The following is an 18,999-nucleotide window of genomic DNA, read 5'->3' as shown; positions in this document are numbered from 1 at the left end:
TCCAGTAGTCCTTGTTTTGGTGTGACAGCATTAGTGCCTACGGGGGTGGTGGAATACATGTCCTGGGCATGCTGCGATTAGACTAAGAAGTGGAAAAATTAGCAATGGATTGGGAAATAATGATTTTTAAATAAGGTTGTAAGTAACAATTTTATGCTAGAGCTGGAGACATTCAGGAAGGGGAGAGGAAAGGTCACACTCTGCATTCTGTAGTCCAGCCCTTCTGAATCTACCCATGGATTCTGTCTTGCGTGGTCTGATATATTGTTAAAAGCTTACAGCACATGAACAAAATGGAATTTAACCTTGAATAGATGTTATCGCATGGGTTGCAGGTAGCAGCATTATCAGACTATGGCAATAGAAAAGATGGTGCTGAGTTGGGTTGCATCATTGATCAGAAAAGTATTACATTATGGGACTTGGCACCTATTTCTTGCTAGCAGCCCATACCTTTCAGAAATGTTAAGTGAAAGAAAAATTCTTATTTGGTTTGCAGAATAAATCACTCCCTCAACAGGTTAATGTCATAATGTGGGGTGTGGAGTTCTGTAAAATGACATTCAGGTGAAAGTAAAGCTTTTGGTGCTCACAGGATGATGTAGAAGTCTTTATATTATCTTTTTAATGTTACACTTTTGCATCATGGTTAGAAAGTGACTGGGCACTTCTGCTCAGAAATTTCTGTACTAGGTGGAAGATGTCGATGTACAAATATTGCTGCTCTCTGCAACTCAGCCACCCAGCACGGACTAATGGGGATGTGTCATCCAGGCAAAGATATCCAGTAATTGTTTCCACTTTCCCATGATACCTAGGGAATTCTCCATCTCAGCTTTCACATACCAGTTTTTCTCCTTCGTGATCTTTGTTACCAAGATGCTCTTGCAGGAATTCATTACATGTACCTTCCCATTTTACTGGGTGCAGTGTGAAAGATGACCACAGGCTAAAAGCGTGTTTTTGTGGCATTGCTCTTGAGTCTGGCAGGGTAGATGCTTGTGAAAAAATAAGTTGTTTCCAAAACCATTCACCAGTAATAGTCTAAAGATGCCCAAAAAGGCACTACAGCAAAAGCAAAGACCTTTTACTGTCTTGGCAGTTCTTTCCTGGCTCTTTTCCTATTTCCCGACAGTCCTTTTGAAGGGGGGCCCCCGGAATTAAGTATGTTGTTTCAGATGCCCATCGTGTGCCCAGCTTGTGGTTTGTGTTGAGTGCAGTGTTAACACATGTTCTGGCATCTGTTGTTGACTCTTAAGTCCTTCATAGCAGTGCTGCTCCCCAACCAACAGGTGCCCAACCTCTGCTGCTACACCAGTGGTTCTGCCTCAGGAGCAGAGGTTAGGACTCTAGTTGAACCATATGGTGTTAATGTTGGCCTAAATCTCAAGTTTCTAGAGTCCGTTTGGTCTCAAACTCTGCCATTCATGTCAGCCACTCCTTTGGTTTTGGTTTATCATGAAAATAATTTGTTAATGTTCATACTCTTCCTGGGTTGTGAAAACTGGAGGAAATGGTTATTTCAAAGTGAGCATCAGCGGCATCACAGAAGTTCATTTGGAAAGACATATTTCTTTGAAGAGACCTCAAAATATAGGTACTGTCAGCTAGTGTTTCCGTTTTCTATTGTGACTTTCAGATACTGAGCTATAATTTCATCCTCTGCTTTGCACATTCACTTCTGTAGACGTGATATCTTTGCTGAACATTTCTTTGGAAGTTGGCTTTAGAAAGTGCTAAAATACTCGCATTAGCAAATTGCTCTCAGTTGATGGGGTCAAGCACACGGTATCCTGAAGAGAACCACTTGCTGGAGGCATAAGTGTTTTCAACAGTTTGGCAGATGATGCTCTGATTATCGAATTCCTCTGGATGAAAGAGTTGTCCAGGGAAGGTGGTTAGAGAGGAATTACGTGCCAGTAGCTAAAGCACTGCCTTGGAAAGTCCCAACTTGTTTCCAAAATCCGTGTTAGACTTTGCATAATTGAGCAAATGAGTTTTTCTGTATGTATTTAATGTCTACAAAGCAGATAACTGCCACACAAAAGTTCTTGAGACTGAGTAAGTGCATTTAAGACTCAGGTGGACAGATGCTGTAGTGATGTATCTGTGTTAAGGACTAAAGATGTGATTTAGTCTTGGGAAAGGAGACAAGAGAAAGGGACAATTATGCCAACTCTAATAAACACAAAGTAGTTCACTAAGCTCTGCTGTCTTCCCAAAGGCTGCTCTGGGAAAAGACATAATGATAGAACTGGGAGTCAGGAGATCTGGGTTTTATTTTCAAGTCTGCCACAATCTTCCTTTGTGGCCCTGGGTCATTTAACCTCTGAAAAATGGGGGAAATGATAGCAGATAATTAACAACCTCACAGGAGCATTGAAAATTAATTCATTAATTTTTCTGAACTCATCAGTAGAAGGTGCAATGGAAATGCGAAGTGTTAGGGTATTTCATAAAATTGCGTCTGTTTCTTTCCATTTACCTGTGTTTTTAAAGAGTATTCTTAAATCCATAGAAGACCTGTGGTGTACCTTTAGGGAACCTGCCATGAGGAATGAAACGAGCATTGTAAAACATAAGTGTTTTTATAATATGCAAGTCCTGTGTTATAATAGGAATGGAGTAAAATGTGCTGAGAAGCCAAAATCTTAGAGCAGCCTTTGGCCCATATCAAGTTGTGAGTAAGACTACTGGAAACCTCAGTTTCTGGAAAGGCTTTAATTGTTAAGACTCTTAAGATTTTTTCAACCAGATCACACTTCTCCTGTATTATGGTGAGAAACGTGTCCCTATTGCTTCTCCTTGCGCACACGTCCCAGCATTTTATTGTCCTAGACCTCGCCAGTCATGAAAATACTAGAATTGTTTCTAGTGCTAGACTGAGTAAAGGCTGTTCTTTCTATCTCACCTTTTGTGTTGTAGGCCTTCAGTTAGAGTTGTGAAGGTGTATTGCTGCAGGATGAGAAATGGGAATGGTATTTGCAGTCAGTGGAATAGGCTTCTATTGTGTGCTTTGTGTCACAATATTGTTTTAAGATTAAAAAAGGAATACGTTTTTTTTTGCTTCATCTCACAATGCTGGTAGTTATTTAATTCCCATCACTGTGTTCCTGGCTTCACTTGGAGGACATACTTATGTGAGATGTTCTTCAGAGGTAGATTGTTTGAAACTCTTTAAGTTGGCTTAGTTGTCTCATCTCAGTTGCTTGTGTAAACAGGTTTTTGGGAATAAATGTTATTTTCTGTGCACAGACTGTCTTTCATGTCCTACCTGTGACAAGTGGAGAACCTCCACAAAATATGACTGGTGGCAGGGTTGTGGAAGTTTGTCTTTTCCAGAAGATAGATGAACAGAATGAGGTGAAATCTTAAAAAATTCAGGTGCTTTTGTTAGATAGCTGGATTTGAGCGGGCTGCTGAAGTCTGTGGTGTCCCGAGGTGGTCATAGGACCGTTGTCTTCAGAGTTTCAGGGAGGGCCGTGCTGGATTTTGTGTTGGTTAAGTAATCTCTTTTTCTGCTCTGTTAAGACGCACCCATCCATCCTCATGCAAATCGATTTTTGTCTTCTCTATTGACACAATTTGTTTTCCATTTATGTCTAGGGAACGTGACTACTAGCACATCTGTGTCTCAGATGGCAAGTGGCATCAGTCTAGTCTCCTTCAACAGCCGCCCGGACGGTATGCATCAGCGCTCCTACTCGGTCTCCAGTGCAGATCAGTGGAGTGAGGCAACAGTCATTGCAAACTCTGGCATTAGCAGTGGTAAGAAACCTGGAGCTGGGGGGGTCATCTGCTTTGGGGTGAAGGGGGAATTTGGTGGTTTGCTTTTTTAAAAAGAGGAAAAAACGAAACAAGAAAATACATCCTGACGTTCACCCAGATGCTCTGTGGGAAGCCGAACTTTCAGCATCTGAGAGAAAAAGGAGAAATTAGATAAAAGAGAACAGGTCAATAAAATACTTTTTCAGCAGGAATAGCTAATGTAATTATAGTACTGCTTAATTTTAATTTCAGGTACGTAATGTAGGTTATTCACTTGATATTATTATTTCCTTACTCTTGTGTGGTAGGTATTGACAGTAAATGGTCCTCCAGATCTTTTCATCGGCATGTCCTGTCTGTGCTGTGCTCTCTCTTTGATGTATGCACACTGTGGCATAGTCGTATTGTTTCCTCTGTGGAGCGTTTAACAGGAGCAAACACTCTTTCAAATGGTGTTCTGCAATGATTAGACTGTAACAGTGAGACAAGGGTGGTTGTTTTTAAAGAGGATCCATGGTATTTGGGGGCAACAAAGATGCTGAAGGGAGTAGAGGAAAGGCTGAGGGAGCTGGGCTCTTTAGTTTGGAAAAGAGGAGACTGAGGTGTGACCTTATTAATGTTTACAAATATATAAAGGGTGAGCGTCACGAGGGTGGGTCCAGGCTCTTCTCGGTGACAACCAATGATAAGACAAGAGGCAATGGGTACAAACTGGAACACAAGAGGTTCCACTTAAATTTGAGAAGAAACAACTTCTCATTGAGGGTAACAGACACTGGAACAGGCTGCCCAGGGGGGTTGTGGAGTCTCCTACTCTGGAGACATTCAAAACCTGCCTGGACACCTTCCTGTGTAACCTCATCTGGGTGTTCCTGCTCCGGCAGGTGGATTGGACTGGATGAGCTTTTGAGGTCCCTTCCAATCCCTGACATTCTGTGATTCTGTGATTTGGTAACAAAATGGTGCATCTGGCCTCAACAGAGTGCCAGGGAAGGACAGAGATATCATGTTGTTTACCTATGGCTGACCTGCTGTCTATGCAGATGAGAGCATCCTTGGAGCAACTGTAGTGGGTGGGCTGGGGTGCAGGTGTTTCTATTGAGATGGTTCATAGCAGTGAAGCACACATGTCCAGGAGCATGGGCTTTAACAGGCTGTTGGAGAAACCATGGAAAGCTCATGAAACAGAGGAGAAAAGGCGATGCGTGTGTGAAAGAGAAGAATGAACTGAGGAGAAATTGAAAATATGGATAACAGGGAGAAATGTGAATAGGGTAGGAGAAGGGTGGAGGAAAGCTGTTTCTGATGGCTATCCCTAAAATAGTGAGAATTATAGGAGTATGAAAAATATTTCACATGACCCATATATGTTCTTATCTGTATAAGGTTTGAATCTGAGTGTAGCTCTGATACTCTCTGGGCTTTTAAGGAGCTTTGGACAGCTTTTCAGTGCCACCTTATGAGAAAGGAGGGTCTAAAATCGTGGTCACCTTGTCTCTGAGTGGCATTAGCCCTCAAGTTCATAGTTGCTGAAGCAAATACGTTTTTGGAGCTCTGAACTTGTGGGCAGCACCTTCAGGACCATAGTATTTGTATCAAAACAGTACAGATTTTCACCAAGAGTTTTCTAAAGCAAGCACCCTGTATTTCAGCCTTGGTGACAGCCAGAGATGTGGCTAAGCAGCATGATAAAATGCTTCAGCGCTGCTCTCTTTTGTGTCCACCCAACTCACCCGCTCCTTTGAAAACTGATTAATCTTTAGGGCATTTAGTATTGCACTGCACAGATTTCTTTAGACTAAACTGGTTTCACAGTTAAGGCCACATATTTCTCTCTCCTTTTCCTGAGCTACTTCATCATTTTAATCCATCCTAATTCTACTTTCCTTTTAAAAGGTTATACCAAAGTTCCAGCTTTTTGTGCCCTTTTTTTGTACTGTAGCTCTTCAAAGAAAAGTTGGAGAATATTGTATGTTGCAGTAGGAAGGAGGCAAGTGAAAACCAAGGTGTCGTCTCTGGTCCTTGACACCTGACATACCTACAGATGGGTGAGCAGGTGCCATCCTCTTGCTCCTTGGTGCCAGATGTGACAACTCAGGCTGCAGTAGAAAAAACTCTTCAAACAGCAGAATAAAAGTGGCAATGAGTTAATACATGGAAAAGTAGAAATATAACCTAAATTCCTACCTCTTCCCCTTTACTTTGTAATGCTGTTTCTACTTTGGAGATACTTGCTGGACTTGCCTTTTGCTCCTGATGCTGAGCTTCAGCTAGTTTTAAATTACTGGTGAAGGGAGCCTTTTTTTTTTCTACACAAGCTCTTTACTCCAAGTACGTGTGGTACCTTTTTCTGACTTGACGTTCATATGCGATTACTTCTGGATCAAAAGAGATGACAGCTAGAATTATCCATGAAATATTATTCAAAAAATGCAGATGACTGGTTGGCACTCCTGTATAAGCCTGACTTGAATAATTTCTTGCAGAGGTTCTAATTTTTAAATGAAAAGTTGCTTTTTTAAAATATGTGGTGAAAATTGGACTAGTGGTGAGTTTTGGGCAACTAAGGGTCAGCAGAAACAGAAGTATTGCGATGAAACTGCTACAAAACCTCAAGAATAATTCATTGCTATTAGTGTATCATCTTTAGGTAAGCTCATAGATGTGTCCTTGACGCATGAAAAACCCTTTTTAATTTCAGAGGGTCTTTTCTCCATTAAAGGATTTTTGAATTTTAGTCATAAAAAGATAATACTGTGAAAGCAGCAGGTATGGTGAGAAGCTAAGCATCTTTTGGAATTCAAATGCCAAGGTACTGGAGAATATGCCTGCTTATTGTCACATGGTTTTATTGTAGACAAAATAACATATTGGGATTCAATTTTTCTCTGCACCTTTTTTTCCACATTAAATTAATACTTTGTGTGGCTCTGGAGAACTTTTCAAAGTCTTCCAAACCAGACCTTTGGTTTCCTGGGGCTTCTGTCTTTCAAGCAGCTGTGAACATCTCCTAATTAGATAAATTACTTTGTAGTGGGCAGAGCCACAAAACAGGAGGTGCTGGTTAAATTAAAGGGGAAAAATAGAAAAATCCATTCTCTGAAATGGAATGCCCCACTGCTTTATGACTATTACTGTTGTAAGGTTTTACATTTAACTACCTGAGGTTTAAAATTAAATGTCTAATATAATTTGGCACTGGCAACATGAAGCTTGTGACTGCCCTCAGAGAAAATCTAGACAGCTTAGTTCAGTGTTTCAAATTGCTGTCTGCTTGATAGTGAGCGGATCGTGTGACTGGCTCACTATTTAGCTAAATACCACCTGCTGTTCAGCATAATTCTAAATGCAGTAACATATTTGCCTTAAAAACTCAGAAATTTAAAAAGACTGTTCCAGCAGCACATGAAAAATTAATTCGTTTTACTATTTTTTTCTTACTCTTGTAAGTACTTGACAGAAGTAATTTTAGCAGCAAGAGAGAATAAAAACTGGGGGCAGTAAATCCCTGTCCAGGAACCTCTTGTGTAGATTCTTTATGGACCCAGAATTGATCTACTTGTCAGATTCTGATGTAGTTTAAACTGTTTCTCACCCTAATGGTGGTGGAGAGACCACGAACATCAGTTTATAATCCTCCATGAAAGAAATTGGTGTTTGCAGTCAATGAAGGAGCAGTTTAGCTTTATTGATAGATTTAGAACAATTACTGCTGCTGCAACTATTGGCTGAGAGATTTTCCTGGATCGCATCGGAAGCCTGCGATTTTTTTTTCTTTGATAAATCTTTTCCGTGATGGATTGTTTTTTTCACCCAGAATTATCTGTAGTTGCTCACTGCTCAGGAATAAAAGGGTTGTCTGGTCTCAGAGGAGCCATTTGTAACCTGTTCAGGTGTTGAAGTTTGGTTCAGGAATGTGCATCTGCACGATTACTACTCTGCAAATTTGGCTCTCAGTTTATTTCTTGTATTATTTTTCTTCTGCAAATTTTCTTAGCTATTAATGCCATTAATGAGAGATGGTGCCGTCCTGCAAGCGTTGCAGTTTGTACATCTTTAAAGAGCTGACTGGAGAGACGAATTCTCAAACTTAGCATCAGAGGGTTTTATCTTTTTGATGGAAGAAACCACAGCCAGCTGTATTGCAAAAATTAGGTTCATGCAACTTAACTCACAGAAGACTGAGGATGTTATTTTCTTCCTGGGGATGAAGAAGTAGCTCATTTGTTCTCTTCTAAATGTCAGGTTTTATAGCTTGGCTTCTGAGGCTGTTTCCTGGGACTATCAGAGGGAAGAATTTCTTCCTTCAAGTTGCAATATTAAGCTCTTCTGAAAGAGTGCTGCAAACAGTAGTTTGCATGGGACAGGGATTTCTTTCCCCTGGACTTGTAAATTGTCATTTGAATTCTAGCATGATATAAAATTCTGCAGTAAATCAAATATCTGTTTAAATATCATCCACTTAGGCTTTATCACTGTGCAATTGCTTGTACGGGCCATTTGATCTCGGCTGTAATTTATGTTAGATGTAATACCTGGTGTCTTTTGAGTTTCTAACAGCTTGGTGTTAGGGTTTATTAATGTAAAATTGAGTTCTCACTGTGCCATGGGGTATGAGAGGTCATTGGAGTGTTTATATTAATGCAGACCTTGCAACTTGCCTTACTTTTCTGATTGTAAGCCCTTGGACTGATTAAATGATGGAGTCTTCTGCTATACGTTGAGAAAGAAAATGGTTCAACTTGCTTCTGACAGTCATAACACTTTCATTTCAAAATTGAACCAGAAGACATTTAGAGTTGTTGGAATTCAATAGGCAAGTTCTTGACAAGGATATATAATTTCAAATAGATTTATAGAATTTCAGAATTTGCGTTAAGTGTATGTGGATGGTTTAGGTTGGAAGAGCTTTTTTTTTTCATTTTTAAAGAATGAAATCATGACTGAAAAGCAAATAGTAGGTCATCTTCTCCTTTGTTTTTTTCTAGCTACTTTAGATCTGCTCTGGGGTTTCCTGCAGTGCTCGATATTTGGTATTATAAAATTTGCCATGTATTAGACGGTATATGTGCAAGTAGTTTACATTGTCTTTAAGAATAAGAAGGAAAATAGAACATTCATACCCTTCTGTGATCTATAGACAAATTGCTTCTGGCAGATACTTCCAGAGGGAAACTTTGTCAGTTCAGCAGGGTAAACTCTGCTAACAACAACTTGTTATTGCCTTTGCTTGCTAAACAGCCTAACATACCTCGAGGAAACTTGGCTTATGAAGTACCACTTCTTAGCAATTTCTGGAAAATTATTCCCTTTCAGCATGAGGTTGCATACTCAGACTTCCAGTATTAAAATTTAGTTGACATCCTTGACAAGCTCTTACCTGAAGTAGTCCAGTCAACCAGAAATACTAGAAAATTCTATGCAACAATGTTCCAGGTAGCGGGACTCCCAATGATGTAGTGTCTATTCCTTTACTCGGTCAAGAAAGGGAATAGGAAACTGGTATTTTCTCAGAATTGCTGTAGTGCCTTCCTTGTGGCTAATAATGCCTGGCAAGAACTACCCTGCAGCACTTCACATTTCAGATTGATTTTAATTTATACAGTGGGAGATGCAGTTTTGCAACCTGTGGTTCCCCAGAATCATGTAAGGCATGCAGGGCAGAGCAGTTGCTGTGCGTGGGGTGACAAATAAGTTCTTTATAGTAATCATTTGGTCTCAAACTTCATCCTTGATTTCAAAGAAATTCATGACTTGCTGTTCCTCTTTCTCGAGAAAGAGGACAGGAGCATCCTTGTTGTATTTTTATAATTAATGAAATTTGCCAAATTGCCCAAGTAATCTGCTAACACCACCTCATTTAGACCATAATTTCAGCAGTTTTCACTTGTGCAAATTTCACCGTCTCTGAGAATTCCATATCTCCTGAGCATTCCATATCTCCTCCTGGATCACGGAATCACCGAATGTTAGGGATTGGATCCTCACCGTGAAGTAAGTGACGAAGAGATGCTCTCAAGGAAACAAGACATTTGCAGCTGGCTGTTCTGCTACATTATTCTTGTAGTTGTGTTACTTGTCATTTTTCCACTGCATTTTTCCATGATGTAGAGGAGGATACCGAAGGCTGGCTGATATTTAAGTAAGACCCTAGAAGCTGTGGTGTTTTAGACTGTTTTCTATAAATTTCTAAAGCAGGAGGAAGCCATATCGCTTCAGTGCTCGGCTAGAAAGAGACGGTCAGCAAGGAAATCTTATTGTCTGGAAGCTTGAGCATTAGTAAGGAAAGTGTCACATTGCCTCTGCCCTACCTGGGCTTGAAGGAAGATGGAGAGAAGAAACATGATACTTCTGAGATGTGGGCAGATGTCCCATTTGTCTTTTCTCTGAGATTTTTTTCCTCCCAAATGATGTCAGCATAAGGATAAATCTTCTGGAAATGATTTCAGAGTGTCAAAATAAATGATGCTTTCTGCCTGTGTTTTTTTAGGAATATGTTAGCATCCAGAAGCAGTAGGACCCAATGTTTTGTAGACCATAAGAATCTCAACTGAATGGGAAACTTTAAGATTACCTTTCTTGGGCAGGTTCATACCAGTTTCACAAAATACAGGCACTTTGTGTTCTCTGGGTGTGTGTTTGCTACCAAAATGATGGGAAAAACCTGCCCTATCACACAGATGAAGAGCACTGTGAGGTGTTCCCAAAATTCTGCCCAATGTGCCATGCTGAAAAAGTAATCAAGGGACAAAACCTCTGCAGTCTTCTACCTGTGTGCAGAATGGGTTCAGACACTGCTGGCTTGCTTACTGGTCCCAGTATGCCTTTAAACCAGGTCACCCAGTCTGTGAATTGCAGCTCAGTGAACACCAAACTGGAGCTGAGCCATTGCTGTTTGGCCCCACTGGACTTCGCATCAATCAGGAAACGCCTTTCTTCGTGAAGAGTTATAAGAATGAAAGACATGAAAGCGGTTCTTTGTTTTCTGTGTCCATGGCTGGGCAGGGAGATGGCACGAATCAACCTTTGAGACTTAAACTAGGCTGCGTCTTGATGCTGGTTTAAGAGGGTATGGGGTACATGGGCATTTCTGCACAACTTTGTTTGGTTTCAGCTAAATACTTCTCTGTTTCCTTCGTCCTGCTGTTTAAATCCTGAGCTATATTATATAGATTTTTACAATTCTGCAGTTCTCCAGAAACCCATCTGCTTTTCTTGTTTAAGATCATCTTCTTTCTACTCTTTGGCTCCCTCCGATTAAAATATAGAGAATTATTGCATACACCAATTAAATCCTGCACTTGGTTACAAAATAGCAAGAAATGTGAGTTTTCATTTTCGGATAATTTGACATTGGCAACCTCATGCTCATCTTAATCTTGTTCACAGCCTGAAGTGCCAAATGTCTGTCAGTAAATTGTTTATGTAACTAAATTAACTTTTTGAGTGGAACTATAAAGCTTTGGTTTTTGCCAGTGTTTGCTTATGGATGCTTAAATGCATATTTCGCTTTTAGTTTTGTGTAAAATTAAAACTAAAATAGGAAAGCGTATGGCATGTTCCTTATAAGAGGGGAAAAAAAGATCTTTTTTCTAGTTACTGATGTTGATTAATCTGACTTGATTGTCTAGAAATGTTCAATAAATCAGTGCTTTTTCTGCCTGTAGCTGGGTTTGGTTGTCACACCTCCGTTTGTCCCCGCTCACGAGGAGGAAAAAAACAAACAAATTCAAACGAAAGCAGTTTATTTTTATTATGGAGCATGAACTTTAGCATGACAGGATAGTGAGAACAGTGAATGTTCTCTTCATCAGGTCTCCAAGCTCGTGTCTGGGAACACTCCCCGTTCCTGACCATTCAGGCACAGGGTCAGCGTGCTGCTGAACACGGCTGGTGGTATTTAACCATCATGGAAAGTCAGTACTTATCGAGTAAGGAAAGTAGATACCGGCACTGATGTCACTAGAAACAGGTGGCACTTTTAACTTCAGGTTGTGTTTTAAAATATATATATATATATCTCTATACCTCCACTGCTGTCTCCTTGTTTAACTTCAGCTGCAAGCTGGTTCTCTGCAGCTCAGACACTTGACATTTGACAGGTACAGCACTTAGAAGTCTGTAAAATATATTCTGTTCTCTGTTTCTCTATTAGCATCTGTCAGAATGGAAGGGTTAATATTGAAGGTGCGCCCCTGTACGAAGTGAATTCTTCATCAGGAAGGCCATCCTGTAATCTCATTTGTATAAAAAAGTAGTTTAATCTTTCAAAAGTGTTTTTTTTGTATGTTTGTAGTTCGAGATTGCTTTAATCTTAAATGTTTGCAGTTTGGAGTGAGATTTGCTGTGATGTTTCTTGGCAGGTCAGTCACCAGATAGTTTGAGGTAGAGGATCAGCTGAGATTGTTTTCCCCAGTGTCTCAGAAATAAATGTGACCTGTGTTCTTAGACTGCTTAAATCGCGGCTGAGACATCAACAAATCGACTGTGTTCAGCAGCAACAGAAGGACGGATCCTGTGGCACTAGCTATTACATTAAAAGCAAAGGAGCTACATTTGATGTGAGGATGCCTGTATGCACTCAGGAGTGATGTACCTTGATAAATTATAATTGCAAGGAAATAAGTACATGAGCTGGATTCACACAATATCCTACAGGAGTTTATGAACTTTGAAAATGAAAATCATGTTTACAGAGAATAATATAAATGAGAGACACATTCTCAAGTAAACATGCAGGAAAGATACAGTACTGAAGGAGAAAAGTGTGACACGATAAACACTTCTAATTCAAATAATATGGCTTAAAATTTTAATAAGCCAAATGCATTCCATATTTAAGGACCTGATAAGTAAGACTTAAGCAGTGAATCAGTAAGCTTCCCAGATCAGTACACTTTTATTTTTCTTAATCTTCTTATCTAAATGTATATAATCATAATATAAACGTTGAATTTAGGTAAAGTTTAGATGAATTTTAAACATGAAGTTGAGAAAGTTAATGTATAGCTACCATTGGAGTAATTCCCTATTTTAGAATGTCTTATTTTTATGTCCATACGTTCGTAGCTCAAATAGATGCTTGGAATAATTTGATTTCTTGCTTAATACATGTCCAGAAGCACCCTGCTTTGTTTTGCCAGAATCTGGACAAAGCATGAGCAAGAAACACACGATGCTTCTATTTTTTTCTCCGGCTTAATGAAGTTTCTGTTGCAATTAACATGAGAGCGGTTGTCTGATCAAGCATGCCTGTTGGCGGGCTCGGTTTCTTTCCAGTCCAGATCACAGAGCATGGGGTACAGGGATGTTGTGTATACGTTACCTATGGAATCCAACACTTCAAAGCTTCTCACAGCGTATACAGTTCAAGGAGTGAAAGAAGCCTCTGTGTTAAATCTGATACGCGACTCCTTCACAACCTGCTGATTGTTGGGGGGCAGCTGGAGCGCGGAGACCTGGCCTTCCTGCAGGTGGAAAAGCTGCTCCTTTCAAGTCTTGGCCCGTCATTTGTTACAGTTGATATCACCCCTTAATTCAGCGATCGTGTGTGCCACCCATGGTCCGGGGCGATGACGAGTATCCAGTTTACAAGGCACTCTAGGCAAGTGGCTCTTCTGATGTTTGGTTTTTGGGAGAGAAAAAGAAGGGCCCTGACTTGTGTTATCTAAACCTTCAGAAGAGCTGGTGAGAGCTAGAAAGTGTACTTGACTAAATTTTAATTCTCTTTTAAAGTCTGTCAATTATGTTTATGTCATCTAACACATACAAAAGGCAGCAAAGATGTAGCTTTATGTTAAGAGCTTTACTTTTCAGCTATAGATTTCTGCAGTAGGAAAATGTTTGGTTTTGCCTTTGACTAAGAGCGTCTTTGCTGTTGCTTCCATTATTTCTTTTCCTTTCTGATGCTGGTGCCTGTGACATATGTTACCAGGAAAGCCTTATCCTTTTCCTACTTAGCATGATGCCGTTAACTTCCTGTTTGCTATACAGCTTTAGTTGTGAAATATTGATAACGAAAGTCTCTTGACTTCTTCCAAAACCCTGATATTAGGGCTTGTCACTGGAGTCTTGTGACTGACAGTGGAAAGTTTCCTCAACTCTTCTCAATTACCAGTGAGTGGGTTTGATGCTTGAAGTTATCCACAGGTTATACAGACTGAAGGTTAAAGTACAAGAGTAGAGACGAGACGTGGCTCTTCCTGGCTCTGAGAGTTTCTTTGAAGAGAGTCAGTTCTTCCTTTCTGTCTTATTTTGCCTATCTTGAAATACAGGGTAAATATTTTAGTAGGAAATGAGTCAGTAAGGCATGGGTTCATTATTTTCCAAGTGCCTTGAGACCTCAAGGTTTTATTTCAAAGCAAAATGTTGTTACATTATATATATATATTTTTAGAAGACAATGCTGATTGTTAGATCAGGGTGGAGCTCTGACCCCTGTCTCTATAATTGAGATGAATTTATTATGTATATAATTTTGACCAAGGGTATAAAATAGTATTTGTCACGCAATGTTGTATGTACTTGATCATGGTGTAGTTTGCTCATCCAAGATGTGTTCTTTTAGTCATGCTCCAAGTGTTTCTTTTTCTGCAACTCACCATTACTTGAGATTGTCTAGATGGGTTTGCTAGGTCTAGCATGGCATGGTTGGTAACTATGCTTGAGGTGTCTGGTTATCTACCTAGCTTCAAAAATGGCAAACAGGCTAGCCAAAACTTGAGCTGGAATTGAACCCAGAGATACAGCCCTGAAACCATTCCACAACCAGTATAGTTTGTCTTCAACAGGACCATCCATACATCCTTTTTCTCCCTCATGGGATGGCTAAGAACTAGTTACCTGAAATTAATCCCATAACTAGCTGTCATTTGTAAAATCACACACTTTCCCATTTTGTATGCAGTTGATGGCCAGGAGAAGCAACGCCCATAGCATCGTAACACCCAGTTTGTAGCAATTCAGGGTGACACCATGTAAGACTCGCATCTTCTCAACAGATCTGATGCTGTGCAGTGAAAACGCTGTGCCAGGAGAATTAAAGATATCCCTTATGCATCTAGACTGAAGATCCATTTAGCAGAAGCCATGAAGTTAGTTTGCCTTGAGATGTGGTGGCATCCTGCAACATCTAAAGACTTGCATCTCAGAAAGAGATTGTTGTCCTTACGTGTTCAAACAACTTGTCACACGTGGTCTTTCCACAGGGCATGTTCAGCACACAGTACAGAGGAGGCAAATGCAAAGATGCATCTGTGTAATGGGGGATAAGATAAATTAACAAACTGTGTTAACTCGGGGAGTAGTTTATAATATCTCTGCCCTGACCTAAACCTGCTTTAGGCAAGATGTGCAGAGGAGAAATTAGCATCTCCTTCCCAGTTCACGTGCTGAGGCTTACTGGTCCTCTGAAATACAGTTCGTCTTTACTGCTGATGCTTGGCACCATTTTGGCAACACAGGAGGGTCAGTTGGGAATAGATGTTTCCTCTCCGTGTGTCAGATGGTAAATTCGTCTGCGATACAAGGAGCTTATGTCCTAAGATGGATGTGAAAAGGATTTAACAGGGTACGGTTGCTTCTTTTCTTGCTAGCAATACTTCAATTGCAAGGGAGCGGGGTGGTGTTTTGCAAGCACTGTAATACATTGCTCTTTAGGAGGGAAAATGTAGTGAGCAATGTACTTCTGTGTTTGTTTGGAGGTGGTTGTTGTTGGTTGGTTTGTTTTTAATGCTATATTGCATTTTTGCTTTCATGCTTCCTTTACGCTGGCCAGACATTGCGTATTGGTAGGAAATGAGCTAGAGGTAACTTTGACTTTCCTTTAGATAAGGGAGATTGTAACAAGGGTCTTACTGTCTCCGAAATGATTGAAGCCAGTCTTTCCGATATCTGTGCCTTACTGTCACGAGGCTGATGTTCTCTCACAAGTCTGTGGATGATGTCCCTCGCTTGTCACAAAAAGGCTTATTAGGCTGCCGAGTGGAAACGATCCTGTCATGCCAAACATGCCTTCGGGTCTATTCTGCTTGGGGCATGCTACCACCCATCAAAAGCCATACCCTCCAAAACCAGGAGATATCTTTTTGTCAAGAAGGAAGCTTTGTTTTTCTTATTTAATTGAAATTGCTGTTAGAGGGAAGGAGGCAGGAACTTGGGCATTCAGAGGGTCTTTCTGTACATGACAGGATAGCTTTGTGATTTACAGGCTCTAGGCACAAGGCTGGAAAAATGGTAGATGCCGTGGAAAGAGAATACTCCTGAGGCTCTTTCATCTCCATCCCCCAGTTCTGCTCAGAGCTTCCTTTTAATTTGGTTCAGTGCAGCAGGTTAATTTAAGCCCTCGATAGCTTGAGTGTCCAAGCTGAATTCAGCTAAAGGATGACCGGGTGCACCTAATTCCTGCCAAAAGTATGAACTCTGTGCACGTTTAAAATATTTGCCTTTTTTTTTTTTTTACTGTAGGCTGTAATCTTGTGCCACCCCTTCTCCCCCACTCACGAGTGTTTATCATCATCCACAGACTTCTACCAAGCTGCAGTTTTGACAGGATTTTAATGTCAGTCCTGTACATCCGTGCCTGACTCCAGCCTTCTGCACTCATTGTGCAATTGCAGCATCCCTTTAACTTCGGTTTGAGGCAGAGGAGGAATATAAAGAACCTGATAGAACATTCATGGTAATAGCTGTAAAGGGAAGCTGTTGAGCATTGGATTTCACAGCCAGAAAAATCTCAGCTCAGGGAAATGGGTCTGAAATACAACTACAGATGGTTTAATCTATTGCTTCCCCTGTTTAAATAAAAGGATTGCTTTTTTCGCCTCTATTTAAAACACGTGTAGAAGATGAAAGTGTCCAGCTATTTTTTTATTATTCAGTCCACCAGCTACCGACATCTTTGCCTTATTTCATTTCAACACTAATGGCACAGTAGAAGTTCTGAAACACCCTCTTTGGATTCAGCCTTCCTTGGGTTGTGGCAAAGATTCCTGCTGCAGTCAGAGCTGTTGCTGTTGTTTTTGTCATCAGCACTTTCTTTTTCCCCTTGAACCTGGTGCTATTAATTGTGTTGCTGCTTCTGCTCTTTAATTGATCCCATTCACCAGTCCTGCTTTTGTAACATCTGACTTCTTGTCACTTCAACAAATCAAAAACCCAAATTAATCAATCTCCAGCCATTTGAGAATAAGGCTGCATTGGGGAGCTGGGCTTGACAAAAAAGTCTAATTTCACTTTGAAAGCCTGTTGGAAAATTTTAACAAGAAGATGCAAGAAAAATGTAAACCAGATCAAGCTCGACTTTGGTCTGTGGAGAATAGCGTCACCTGTTGAGTTTGTTTCAAGTTCTTGTAAATAGGTGATTTGACAAAAATATGAAATAAATCAAAGACACGGAGATAGAAGAGGTCAGAATATCCATGTTTCCGCTGCAGATGGTTACACAGGAGAGGGGGTTCTGTGTGTATGAGAGAGAATAGGAGCCATGGGCCAAAGATGAAGCTCCACGCTCGGATTTTTGTATCTCAGCCTTTGTGCTGTGCTATTCCCGTACCTTATATGTTGCCTCTTTTCTTCATGATTTTGCACCCCCAGCCCTTTTACCCGGGCCTGGGCACTCATATCTGCTTATTGTCCCTCATTTCCTTCGCCTCCTTGATTTCTGTGTTGCATTTCGCTGCAGCTCTGCTGTGCAGGCTCTGCAATCGATGAAGGGGAAATGGCTTAATCCAAACCTTGGGTACGCTCTGAGCAGATGCTTGGGGGTTTGGGATGCAGGTCAGCCCCATCCTGTTCCAGGGGCACAGAGGAAGCACAGGCTGGGTTTGAACTGGATTTCCTACCCTTTTCAAATCCAGGAGAGCTCTCATAATATCCTTAAATGGCACAAATGGAGTTGTCTGAGATCCATTTCTGGAGTGCGTGCAACTTTCAGATAACAAAACTTTAAAGATATAAGAAATGGCACTTTTGTAGAATGTTAGGTTTTTGCAAACATAGTATAATACTGCGAGAGGATATCAAATGTAAGTGTCTCAAATGGCAAGTAAAGCACAGTACAACAGCACAGCCCTTGAGAACCTTCTGAGAAGAATTGGTTGGTTTCTTATTTACGTTTAATGTTCTGTCTCATAATTCTCAGTTGTAGCTGTAGACAACACACTTCTTCCCGTCCACCTTTCATTTCTCCTGCTAGAATTTGTTGTAATCGAAAGGAACTTCTCTTATGACAATAATTACAAAATGCATCTAGGAGAGAGGCAGGCATGGGACTTGCTTTCTGGAATAAAAGCTACATCGGCTCTTTTTTGTTTGTTTTGTAACTTCTAGCAAACAAGTGTCAGACTTGAAGAAGCAGAATCATTGTCTTATCCCATATGTCATGCACCTACAGAGAAAAATCACTGCTCTAACAGCAGAGTGATTGGTTTTTTTTTTTAATACCCCCTCTCTTGGTAGATTAAGGGGTTTGGTTGCCGAAGTGTCAGTTGTTGCTACCAGACACGGAGTGAGCTATTGCATACTTTTAAATGGTTTCAAACTTGCATAAATGTAAACTTGCCCTCAATACACTCTGAATTGACTGTTTTACTACTTTTTCTGGAATGAGCACCTATACTTTGTCACACTGGTTTGTGCAGAAGCTCTCCTATCACTTGGTATAAACTTGGCATTACTTCACGACCCTGCAAAGCTAGAAACTCACCTTTCCAGGAGAAACATGTTTCCTTGTCGGTACAGAAAGTTGCCAAATGCCCGTATGGAATTCACGGCATCCTCCCTAAGGCGTCGTGAGTGTGCAGAGGTAACCAGAAGGATGCGGCTCTTTTCAGCGCTCACATGCCACTGATTGGAGTTAATAATAGGGAAGGGAAGGGAAGGGAAGGGAAGGGAAGGGAAGGGAAGGGAAGGGAAGGGAAGGGAAGGGAAGGGAAGGGAAGGGAAGGGAAGGGAAGGGAAGGGAAGGGAAGGGAAGGGAAGGGAAGGGAAGGGAAGGGAAGGGAAGGGAAGGGAAGGGAAGGGAAGGGAAGAAGGATGTCTGTTTTGGAGAGTGCATGGGTGTTTATAGCTCACTTCTGTAGGTTGCTGTCAGCAGCAGACATAGGCTGGAGCACAACAATGCTCTGTTTTGGAGGAGAAGACATTTTTCAACAACGTGTTGCTGCACGTCATTTACAAATGTGGCCCAGCAGTTACAGAACCAAAGATGTGCTGTTCAGGACAACCCCAGCT

At 40.8% G+C, this 18,999-nt stretch overlaps 1 protein-coding gene across 19 annotated transcripts in view; it reads left to right on the top strand.

Annotated features, from left to right (window-relative positions):
• Positions 1-18,999, top strand: part of AGAP1 (ArfGAP with GTPase domain, ankyrin repeat and PH domain 1) — a 370,539-nt gene that overhangs the window by 252,417 nt on the left and 99,123 nt on the right. For 15 of the 19 annotated variants that reach the window (XM_065069196.1, XM_065069193.1, XM_065069192.1 and 12 more), the window contains one exon: positions 3,607-3,768. The exons of the other annotated variants lie outside the window; for them this stretch is intronic. In XM_065069196.1, coding sequence (XP_064925268.1) covers positions 3,607-3,768 — 162 coding nt within the window. The remainder of the gene's footprint in view (positions 1-3,606; positions 3,769-18,999) is intronic. 19 annotated transcript variants of the gene reach the window in all.

Source organism: Columba livia, chromosome 7, assembly GCF_036013475.1.
Source record: "Columba livia isolate bColLiv1 breed racing homer chromosome 7, bColLiv1.pat.W.v2, whole genome shotgun sequence".
NCBI lineage: Eukaryota > Metazoa > Chordata > Aves > Columbiformes > Columbidae > Columba > Columba livia.
Note: the sequence above shows the minus strand (reverse complement) of the source record. Positions and strands in the feature narration are given on the sequence as shown.